The sequence below is a fragment of the Ptychodera flava genome, chromosome 9 (assembly GCF_041260155.1).
Source record: "Ptychodera flava strain L36383 chromosome 9, AS_Pfla_20210202, whole genome shotgun sequence".
Classification (NCBI taxonomy): Eukaryota; Metazoa; Hemichordata; class Enteropneusta; family Ptychoderidae; genus Ptychodera; species Ptychodera flava.
In genome coordinates this window covers 14,482,803-14,495,046 of record NC_091936.1, presented here as the reverse complement: position 1 = coordinate 14,495,046, position 12,244 = coordinate 14,482,803, and the positions used below count along the sequence as shown (strand labels likewise).

Below are 12,244 nucleotides of genomic sequence, written 5' to 3'. Positions count from 1 at the left end.
AGGTGGACAACGCTGGTGCCTCTTTGTGTTTGGTCTGTAAGTGTAATAAATTATCATAACTTAGAGGTACCCGACAAGAAAGCATTCAGATTTAGCTCTACTTAAAATTTAACACAAAACCCTACAAAATAACACAAATACTCAAAATCAGTAGTTCACAACAGTTTTTAGTAACAGGGAGGGGAGAAATGAAACTTATTGTATAGCTTCTCTACCATAGAATGCTGGATTTTACAGTAATTTAATTTGAGTTCTGTTATATTCTTTGTAGATCCCTGCCCGGCCGCCAGTGGAGTGTGTGTCAACTTGAGGAACAAAGAACTGGTCTCACTCCAGCAAGGCCCAGTGAGTTTCCACTGCACAAATATAATACGCACCACATGCAAAATTTGGGAGGGAAGATATTTCACGGATAAAAAAAAATCGGCGAACATGTAATAAATACCTCAGTTGATAAAATAAAATAACTTTCATGCAACTTTAAAAATTCATCTGAATTGGGTTTACCTGTGTGTATCGCCTCACTAATTCGTTCATTGTTTATGGTACTGTACACTGTGGTAGAGTTCAGTGGTCTTCACCAGTAGTTCACTTCACAACTTAGAGAAATGATCACAGCCCAACATTCGCCAATTTTTTCTGAGGTAAAAATCGACGTACACATAAAATTTTGACACGTCGATTAGGATATTACAATTCGCGTGAGAATAGAGACTTTTTTCTAATAATAGAGACGGAAAGGAAACGTGCTAGGAGTTGATCCAACGTCGTGTTACATACAAAGAACCGTGGGAAAATTGCATATGTGTTTTCACAGGCCGACGCTGTTCTATCTTGCAGTCTCACTCCTGCACATTATTGTTCGGATTAAATGTTGCGATCGCGTACTTCATCGCGATTCACTCTTAGTTCCGAAGAAAACTAAGTTTCTCTTTGGCAAAAACATGTCAAAATTCGACAGGCATAGCAACAATAACAATTTGGCTTTAAAGGACACAATTGGGTCACACGGGTATTACATTACCAAATTACAAGGGAGCCAGACGTATTGTGCGGAACAGCCATTTACAGACGCTACAGAGAAATGTATGGGAAAATCTGACGGGTTTTCCGGATTTTATTATTTTTGCTAATAGGGGTGGCAGGTTGGATAAATGATCATACATTAAACATAAAATACAGCAGCACATTTACGAGATGCAATGATAGTAATCTTACGTTTACATGGCTAACATTTTTTAAAAAGTAACTTTTGAGTTTTATTTGAACAGGAGAAAAAACGCTATCGATACCACATCGCATATCGTCGTCGGTGTCCCATAAACCATGCTAAAATATTGTGACGTCCCGCATCTAACTGATCAAAACATTTCGTCTGGTATTTCAAAAAAAACTGGGTCAAAACATTTGTTGGTTTCTTGTGGATGAAATTCTGTCTGACTTATGAAAGCATTTTCACATTCACGCGACCGACTTAAATCAAAAAATGTCATGCGTTCCAAAATGTTGCATTAAAATTCTACTACATTTTTTTAAAAGTTAATATTGATATTGTTCAAAAGTAACATTTTCCTTTGGCCAAACTGCTCAAGTTGAAATTCATGACCGAACACAAAATTGGCGCATATGGGCATGACCTGGTAGTCATGAATATTATAGGTGCACCCAAATGACACAATGAAAGGCAAGCATATTTGAATGACGCGACATGGTCGCACTGCTCTGTGTGATAATACTTACGGTACTGCTGGCTCGAACGAAACTAGGTAGAGAGGGTCTTCTTTCAAAGTAAGGCGTTCCCTGTAACTCGATTTTTACGATTCCACCCGATAACTATTTCGGCGAATGATCCGATACTGTCTGAAGTTGTAAGTAATAGAACTGTTGCTCAAGCGACCTCGATGTGTTGCGTAAAACTTTTTAAAAGGAGTGTCCATCTGAATCCGTGGATCACCAGAAAATGAACCCAACATTCACTCACAACCAGTCAACACTCGCGATCCAAAGAGACGTCGAGACAGCAACGGGTTACTTTCCCGGTAATTTGCGTATCCTGAAACTAAGGCACTCCACTGATCAACGTTTGAGACGCTGCAATGTCCAAAACTGCGATTGCGTTCGAAATTCCTGCAACAACGTCAAAAGAAGAAACACAACAAAGTTTCCAACAAAGATTCTCAAGACAGATTCAAAATGGTAGAAATACCTACCAAATACGCATGCGTAAATTTAAGTGTTTGGACGATTCTATTATTTTTTGTACTGTTTAAACAGGGTGAAGAAAGAAACTCTTAACGCTCAGTACTTTTTCTGACGAAATACTTTCTCTCGTTTGGAGATCCAAATAATGTTATAGAGTCTAAAAAGTCGTCAAGTCTCAAAAACAATACTTATACAAGTTTCGAAAGATATTAACTTAAACAATCTCAAACTTTGCACGCCTTCGAAATATAGTAAAACCCACATGATGTCATCACAATATGGCGAACGCAAAAACCTTCTATGTTTTGATCATCTAACGGCCAGGGTTAAGCAAGCTTAAATTTCCAAATTACAGAACCTGATAAGGGGAAAGTTTAGTGTGATACCTTAGAACTGTGTTATTGCCAATGTCTGAACCATCTATATCGGTGCAGTCCCATCCGGATGGCGAAGATGGGACGACTTCGCCGAACCAATTCAAAGAAGCAGGAGGAAGCCCTGCTGTTGAAACCAACCAGAGCGACGCAGACGGGCAAGAACTGCCCAATGAATCGACCGGCGGAAAATCAAGTCCAGATGATGATGACACACAATCAGAAGGGGCTATGGATACCGGTAGCGAAGTCGAAAAGTTCGATATTCGTGGTAGCCTTCAGCTTGTTGAAGACGACGCGAGCGCAGACGAAACCCAAACAAGTCCCGGTGAAGAGCCGTACTCTGCCGATCGTACGCCACCAAGTAAACAAGGGATGACCGAAGAATTTGATACAAAAGTCGATGAAACTGGTGAGTGAAACTGACAAATAGAAGCGAAAACATTATCCTTAAAAATTGGACACAATGACACCGAAATACGAGAAGCAATGGCTTTATGTAAGTTTTTTTATCGTGCCACCAACATGTCAAGTGGTCAATTCTTTGAATCTCATGGTACAGTAACTCGGCTTGGCTATTCGACGTATAATAGTTGGTGGGATGACTTAAGATTAGTGGACACACCATTAGTTGGGAACTGAAAGGCATTTACTTTGGGGCTAATAAATAAATGATGGAATGAGTGGATCCCTAGGTGACTAACAATTCAAACAAAATTTCTGTGTCCACTAATCTGTAGTCTTGCTAAATTAAGACACGGTTCCTGTAAAACAAAATCACGCTGATTTTATCAAACCTCTTGTTTAAAAGAACTGCAAATAAGCAATGGAAGTCTCCTGTGTTGGTAAGATCATATTGTGACAGTAGCAGTAATTTTTTATGATACTGTCATCATTTTTGTGCAAGCAAGCAAACAAGTACATTTTCTGGGCTAATGTGCAGCTTCTTGGAAGCTGTTATCCAATTGGTTGGCTGAATGTTACCAGCATTTTCTCATTCGTCTTCCTAAAGTATGATGAAATGCAAAGTACACACAGCATGCAATATGCCATGTTATTGTTGACAAATGAATTCTAGTCCGGAGTGTAAGTGTTATTCAGTTGTCAGTGGAAACAGATATATCATACACACATGAAAGCTGTGTACGCAAGTTGAGCACCAGTCATTTTGATATAATTGCGAGAGTATAACAAGAAACAGTCAAACTAAACATGTAATACAAAATGAACAACGGAAAGCACATCAAAAGTTCCAGCTGAAGGAGTTTTACCAGTTCACTGCTGTTTGTCAAAGTGCCAATAAGCGAACTTGAAACTGCATCCCATAATGAAGTCAAACATTATAATACTAGCAAAGATGCTTCAAATAATATACACAATGACTGTAAAATCGTGACGTCACTATAGGTCTAATATTTGCAGGTGATTTTGAGTTTGTAATCTGAATGCTACCGACAAAATGGCTACTGGTAATTCTTATTCAATATCCAAAATACACTTCCCATTTCAGAGAAATGTACTAAATGCTACCGACTAAATGGCTATTGGTAATTATTATTCAATATCACAATATACTTCTCATTTCAGAGCAGTGTACATCTGAAGAAAAGTGGGACCATCTTCCTCATTGTAGTGATGTTCTTGTCTTAGAGTGTGTTTCAATATGAATGAATGAAGGCATACTCAGAAGATAATAGTGTTATTGTATTTTGCAAAAGCTTAGGGCGAACCAAGTGCTCTTCTCGTCCTGTCCTGTTTTGTACCAGGTGCCATATCCATGTACCATAAACAACATGGCATGCGCTTTAGAATTTCACATCCACTTTTCAAAATGACGAAAGGCAGTGACACAGAACAAATGATCTAACAAATAGCCTGACCTTTGTTCTGTTATATTTTATTTACAATAGCTGTAACAAGGTAAAATACCAACAAACATGATCAATCAAGATATGATATTGTATGGAATATTAGATACTTGAATAATATATGTTTTCCATATTACGTACTAAAATGGTGACTGAAAATGACAGCATGCAGTTGATGTGTTAATGCTATGTGTTAATGTTACGGTAGTTTTTACCTCCTGAGATTTACATGAACGTGCTAAAAGTTTATTATACAGCTTTAATATGTCTGAGAAGGGTGAGTGACTTACAACTGACGTACAACTGTTTCTGTTTAACCAAATGCAGTCTCAACATATGAAAAATCTCCATAAATTCAAATTGTACAGAATATAGAAGCAGAACTATCTTCACAAAAAATTCTTAGACAAACCAAAATAGATATAATACATCATAGTATGCTGGCTTCACATCATCAAAATTGCCAGATGCTATCACCAGAAGGGATTATGGGACATAAAATGATAAACTTGGTATCATCAAAGTGATTCCTCATTTTTTATTCATTGGTTTTTAAAAATAAATAAAGTACTAATACTTTATTAATTAATTTATTCATGTCACGAATGTTGTTAGAATTATTGAGAAAATGACCACAGCCCTTGCGATGATTGATTGATTATATGGAATAGTTTTCCAGGAGTTCAGACATTTAACCAGATATTTGACTTTATAAATATCTTGCGCTTTGTTTCTTCAACAAAGAATCATATAATGTTCCTTCCCTGTTGAGAGAGTAGCGTTATCTGTTGTTGGCTTTGAGATTAACCCTTTGAGCGCCAAAGTCAATGTTTGCCGCCTTTATAAAATGTACCCTAGTCAATTTTTTTAAAGATTTTTGCCGAAATTTTGATAAGAAACTGTAGCTAATGAAATCTGATTTCCACTTGGTCCAAAATTGTCACAAAAATTATAGAAAAATTCATAGAAATTGGTAAAATGTTGCACTAAAATTTTGATTGGATAAATTACAGCACTCAGAGGGTTAATACTGTGTCAGTCAGTTTGGCACGATTCTACTGCTGTAATTGTTATAATAAGCACCTATTGCAAGAATATGCAAGTGTCAACTTACAGAAGGGAAGTGATTGGTGTGAAGGGGTAGAGTGGTAACAAGACAACATTATTTCAAAAATAGATGTAACGTTTCCCATTTTTCTGGATACAGGTCCAGCCTCACCATCAACCACAATGTTATCAAATCAAATCAAGGCAGAGGAAGGTGGATGTCAACCAGTGTATGCACTCATAACATGATCTATTGTCATTATTTTTACATATTCTCTCCTTTTTTTATTTACCCAGACCCATCCTCGTCTCAAGCTAAGGCTGAAGGAAATCAAATTGTTCAAGGTGAACCCAGCAGTGAAGAACTTGATGAAAAACCTGAAACCTCACAAGCCGGCGGTGGTACATCTCAGTCAGTCTACCATGTAAAATGGATAAAGTTCAAAGGTCGGAACATGCCAATAGTGACACAAAATGAGAATGGACCGTGTCCTCTTATTGCAATAATAAATGTTTTAATCTTAAAAGGACTAATAGTTTTACCGGATATGGTGGAAATAATCACATCAGGTCAACTAATGGAATACCTTGGGGACTGTATGTTAGCACAGACACCAAAAGTAAGTAATGGGTACCTAAGTGATATATGTTGATTCTTTGCTGCATCCATCAAAAAATCAATACTCTTCCCAACAAGTGTTGTGTGCTCGTTCTACGGAGAAAAACAACAACAGGCCATTCTGTTCAATTTGAAAGGCTCATGAATTTTTCAGAAAATAATTAACATTTGTGAAAAATTCCCTCTCAAATCATTATCTCAACACAAAAGGTAATACAATAGCCACTGACGTAAGAACTACAAATTTGCTCTGACCAATTACAATTTCCAAATGCTAATTTTAGTTTCCCATAGCCAGTTGGTATCCCCAAACAGAATTAACAACGTTTACTTTAGCCAATCAGTGTATTCCACAAAATGCAAATTTGCGCCAGCCAGTAACTGTAGCGAAATGCAAAATATAACTCGCCTTCAACCAATCAGTATTGCCACATACAATGCAATGTCCAGCATCAGCAAATCATGTTTCCCTATCGATGTAACTGCCTGCCAGGTTTTCCTAATGCCCTGTTCCATCACAAATCTACCAAATAGATATCAAAAGTGTACAACATATTCACAGCATTTTATTGCCTTTCCTACATTTATTCCTATCCCTACTTGTAAGTGAATTGACAGGACACCTTCCAAATCTATGTTCCGTCATAGACAGTAGATGGGGAAGGTTGTCTGTGGTTCCATAAGCCAATTCTTGTATCGCAGGACTTCCCAATAAATTTTGTTGCACTACCTGGGATCACATAAACATATCTAACAATGATACATCCATCTCAAACACTTGTAATTATCAATAATATAAAGGATGTTGAATAGCAGTGCTTTACATGTTAATGTTTGTATACAATGAAGCATTTCATCTGTTGGTGGTTGATATTCATGATGTAAACATCAAAAATACCACCTTCTGAAAAAAACTGCGGTCAACCTCTTGATCAACCACTACTATACATTTCTGCATGGCATCATAATCTCTGAAAGCGAATAATATCTGTACATGTATATTAGCATTGTTTCAATGCCGAACCTGGTGTTAATCCCGCATTCAAAATCCCATTTCAAGGATAATAATGTAAAGAAAGTCTCTGCCATACTCTGCAGATAGAGACAGCTTAGTCCATAAGCTTATGTGTCATTCCCATCTGGCTCTAGTCTTATCTGATAGTTTGAAATATTTTTGTTTGTTACACCGCTAAGCAAAGGAAAATGATATCACTGTCTGTTATGATTGGTTAAAATTTTAACCTTTCATGTTCAGAATTTGTAAAGGGACAGTAGCTGAATTTATGTGTTTTTTCGCTCTTTTTGTTTCTAATGTCAACCACAGTTTCTTTTTTCTACTCCCCAAAGCATATTGAGATACACAGTATTCAGCTTGTCAACTCAGCCTGTACATGTATACACTAGTACTTCATTGTCATTTTTGACAATTGTTGTTTTAGTTAGGATTAAAATTCAAATATAAACAACAGCACACACTTTAGTCGTATACACGCTGTGTTGACAAGCTGAATAGTGGGTATTTCAACATGCTGTTGGGTGTAGAAAAAATGTGCAGTTGATGTACATATCTAAAATAGTGAAAAATCATCAAAAGTTACATATGAACTTAGCAGGATAAGAGTCATTATTTGGAGCAAGTTATCTGGCTTTTCCTGTCAGGTTCATATGTCACTATTAGATCAAGCAGTACAGTGAAATGTGACCCACATAACATATATTTTACCAAAATTGACCATTGAAGATCACTGACAAGAAAAAAACATGCTGACTTTCCTCTCTAGAATATACAGCAATGTGTATCACACTGACCTTTTAGGTATTGTTTTGAATGGTTGGACTTAGAAATGGTTAATAATGAAATTAGACCACAATATTATAATATAGAAATATGATTAGAGAGCTAGAAACTCTGTGTTCATTGATTATAGGGCCAGTATCTGTAAATTTTGATGATTTCTTTTACAACGTTTGTTTTTAATATCAACTACAGTTTCCTGTTCTACTCCCCAAGGCATATTGAGTTTGAGATATAAACAATGTTCAGCTTGTCAACTCAACCTGTACATGTGTAAACTGCATTGTTATGTTGACAATTGAATTTTAATTGGGACTACAATTCAAATGCAAACAATATCAATGTATTTTGTACATGTTGTTGACACTGTGTTGACAAGCTAAAGAGCTTATGTTTTTAGTAAGCTTTGGGAGTATAACAAGAAATTGCAATTGATATTCAAACAAGTAGTGAAAAAATCATCCAAAGATATAACTGCTGGCCCCATAACATAGACAGTAAATAATTCCTTTTTTGCCATTCTTTCTGCCCTCACCAGAACATATCAGAAGCTGCCCAGCTGAACTATGAGCAGAATATGCATGATGCCATGGCGGTATTTCATAAACTTCAAACTGGACTTGACGTCAATGTCAAATTCACAGGGTAAGGGTCGGTCTTGCAAAGCTCAAACATGCTCTTAGCATCAGTTTTGACATAATATGAAAAACAACCAAATCTATCTGTATCCTTGTTTGTTCTGTTTTACGCCTGAGCGCACTGAATAGTAGAAGATACAGGGCAATACGGCACACAGTCCATGTAGCCGACAATGAGATGCAAATGATATGCGGTTAAGGTCTCCTCGACTAACTTTCAGCTGGTTGCTCACTTTCTACTATTTTTATAGTATTTTATACAAAGGTACAGACTTATTCTACCTTCAACTTAAAACTGATAGTGATTTTGTTGCTCATTCTTTACTATTTTTGATAGTTTTTCGTAGCCGGTAACAGACACTTCGTGTTCGTGTCGGCTACATGGACGATCTGCCGGCAATACTGAGTGATGTTCAAACACAACACGGTTGCTAACCTGTGTCAAGACTGCAGCATACTGGACCCACACTGAACAACTTTACAAATCGGCATAATTCTAGGGGGTCCAGTCACTTCACAAAGCTATGGAAGGGCCCCTAGGAACACCCAACTGTTTGCATAGGGAAGATTTTGGCCAGTGTGCTTCAGGTGCAACTTATACATAGTGCCAAAACTCAACCTGAGCTTTGAAAACAATAGGGTTGAACTTTCACCCCAAATTCCTGTTCACCCCTAATTTCCTGTAAACAGATCCACAACCACCGTTGATAACAATGGGTTTGGGCCAAACCATGATGGTGAAAGAGTTAATGACACTGTAATTAGGATTCATGGACATGTTCAAGAAAAATTTGCACGATAAAAGTGAGAAATTTTGGTTTGACCCATGTAATTACATCTATTATGATTACATTCCCACTCAGTGTGTACTTGACAACTCCTAAGCAAAACATATATTGCATGTTCTGCACAGAAAGAAATAAGAGTGATAATAATTATAAATTCAGGACAAGATAAAAATGTATGCATAATGTGAATATTTCCATGCAAAACAGATATTAAAAATCACTCCTTGTCATTTTAATAGCATAATGCCAATATTACAATTGACACTTTGCAAGACACATTTGATATACAAGTCAATGATATATTACCTGAATTAACTAAATTTGTTTATATGATTAGATGAATTAATGAATTTTATGAGGCATTTCTTATAGCGATTGTAATTTTATGTGAGACATGTTTTGAATTCCTTGTCATAAATTATCAGAAGTTGCAAGAGATGAATGGTCTTGTACAATCTTCCCTCTGTCGATTCACTAAAGACTGCTCCCCTGAGGCGGATTATCTCATGAAAGGCCACAGATAAAGAAGAACCCCAAAAGGCCTTGGAGCTGTAGGAGTTCTGTCTCAGACTTGTGTGCAAGCGTATAGACATGCTAGAGTTTGCTGCGTAATGTTCTGTTGGGTATTGTGTCCTAGGCATATGCAGGCTGGGGTTTAGAGCCTGGTTTGACAAGAGTGAGGCAAGGCTTGATTTTGGTTGCATGTACTGGCTGCAGCCAAGGAGAGGCCCCAACCGCTAGACCCACCATGTGCATTTGTGAAATCAACAATGGCTGGCGGGAAGGTTAAAAACACAACAATTTGCGCCCATGGTTGGTTTCATCTCCTTTGTGAGCAGGCCTTCTGACATTTCTGAGTGAAATTAACAAGCCAGAATATAAACACGCATCGAAAAGGGACAGGGTTTTCACTGTTCAAATGTAGTCGGCTGAGCGATATCCAGTGTCTAGACGAAGCCATGTCAAATGTCAGTTTATTTTACCGTCATGTTGGCATTCAGGTTACAACTTATAAGATTAGCTTACTTACAACGTCTCACTCCTGTGTCAACCCCTAACAGCAAATTTACAGGTGACAGTTTTTACGCCTACACAACATAAAAGCCATTAATTAGCTATGCGCGGCTTTACTACAAAAAGATCTAGCTCCCTTAACAACAACTTTCACATTATTGAAATTGGTGAGGGAAGGGCTATACCTAATTCAAGTTCAAGATCATCACAAAGCAATGAAACTGATCTTCAACAGATTGCCTTGTATTGGAAAGGGAAAGAAATGGAGAGAAAACCTCCCTAGTGCAACCATTTTGCAACCTCGTGCTCACAGAACTATTCTGACTGTCTTTGTAGAACACCTACAATAATGTTAACTCAGCCATGAGGAGGCAGCTGTTTATTTATTTTCACCTGAAACCTGGTCAAACAAAATTAGTCACTAAAACGGTTGAATTTGCCCATTTGCAGGTATATATTATTCTTTGACAATGACATCTTTGTCGGTCACTCCTTTTTTTCCATTGTTGTCGTTGGTCTTTCAGGGTTTCAGAATTTGAATACACCCCGGAGCTTATAGTCTTTGACTTGTTGAATATTGGGCTGTTCCACGGCTGGCTGGTTGACCCACAGAACCGAGAGACTGTCAATGCAATAGACAACTGCAGCTATAACCAGCTTGTTGAGAAGATCATCGCCAGTAAAAGTGCCAAGGAGGATGCCACAATACAAGCAGGTAGGCGGGAGCAACATTTGAAGGAATTCGGTCACCAGTATTTTATTGTTAATCAATGACTGGTTTTCAATCAGGACAATGCCAAAGTGTGCCATCAGAAACTCCATAGTGCTATCAACTGGTATAATTAAGCAAAACAGATACACCCTTTTTACCATATATGGATATATGCAAATTTACAATGACCTTTAACCCATTCTACATGAAAAGTTTTACCATATCACCTGGCTGCAAAGTGTTCATGCTGAATTTTAAGTTTGTTTGTGAACTACATCAATTTGATTGACAGGGAAAGATAACGCAAAACTTGAAATGAAATTGTTTAACTTGTTGAAATTTGGCATACAGAAACCTCAAAATGTGATTTTTGCAATGATAAAGAAAAATCAGGAATTTAACATCAAAAAGATTTCAACAATTTATCTCAAATCGACTGAAAATTCAAAATGGCTGCCATTCTGTGTGTCAAATCCATGGGGGAAAATTCTAAGTTTGATGGTCACAAAGCATGATGCAAGAAGTTCAATTTTCTCAAAGTGTTTTGAAATGCTTCCTCACAAGCTGTAGACCAGAAAACGTTGAAAGACTTTTAAACTATGAAATCCATTCCTATAGGAGCATTCTGCCAGAAAGAGCAGTGAAGTTTTTTCTACATTATGGGAAATAAAATTTCATCGTCGTAGATTAATGGTATATATATGCATTTAAGTTAACATTTTCAACGCCAGGCATTGTGCTCAAAATCAAAATTTAGAGGCAACTGTAAATAGTTTCTGGAGCCTATTTAGAAGCTCATAAAAAATTAAATATCATTATATGTAACATGTAATAATTTTATAGGACACAGCAGAAAAATATGGAGGTCACCAGTATCACAAACCTAATACATACATTTTGAACTTAAGCTAAGAAACTAACTTTGTAGTTTTTTTCTATGTAAACGACAAAGGAAAAACTATTTAATCATTTATTTATCATTTATTTATTTATTTATTCAAAAAATTCTCTCCTAGAAAGATTTTACATTTGAATCAGTAAAATTTTGTTGCCTATTAAAGAGAAGGTTTGAATTTGAGCTTTACTGATGGAAAATATGATTATTACATGTACCTTGTACAAGCAGCAATGATTTTTTTGAATTTTACAAAATAGAATTGATGACAGGTTAATTATGTCCATGCCAA

General features: G+C 36.8%; 2 protein-coding genes across 5 annotated transcripts in view; one reads left to right on the top strand and one right to left on the bottom strand.

The window, feature by feature from the left end:
• LOC139140088 (recombining binding protein suppressor of hairless-like) overlaps positions 1–2,204 on the bottom strand; it is a 37,322-nt gene extending 35,118 nt beyond the window's left edge. The window contains exons 1-2 of one of the 4 annotated variants that reach the window (XM_070709104.1): positions 1,741–2,204; positions 508–639 (exon numbers count right to left, since the gene is read on the bottom strand). In XM_070709104.1, the coding sequence (XP_070565205.1) occupies positions 508–537 (30 nt within the window). In that variant the 5' untranslated portion in view covers positions 538–639; positions 1,741–2,204. Of the gene's footprint in view, positions 1–507; positions 800–1,740 lie in introns of those variants that run through there. The other 3 variants (XM_070709106.1, XM_070709105.1, XM_070709103.1) reach the window with 3 other exon arrangements.
• A 251-nt stretch (positions 2,205–2,455) lies between these two features.
• LOC139140089 (ubiquitin carboxyl-terminal hydrolase MINDY-2-like) overlaps positions 2,456–12,244 on the top strand; it is a 29,118-nt gene continuing 19,329 nt past the window's right edge. The window contains exons 1-4 of the mRNA XM_070709110.1: positions 2,456–2,988; positions 5,789–6,111; positions 8,444–8,550; positions 10,870–11,060. Of these exons, the coding sequence (XP_070565211.1) occupies positions 2,610–2,988; positions 5,789–6,111; positions 8,444–8,550; positions 10,870–11,060 (1,000 nt within the window). The 5' untranslated portion in view covers positions 2,456–2,609. The remainder of the gene's footprint in view (positions 2,989–5,788; positions 6,112–8,443; positions 8,551–10,869; positions 11,061–12,244) is intronic.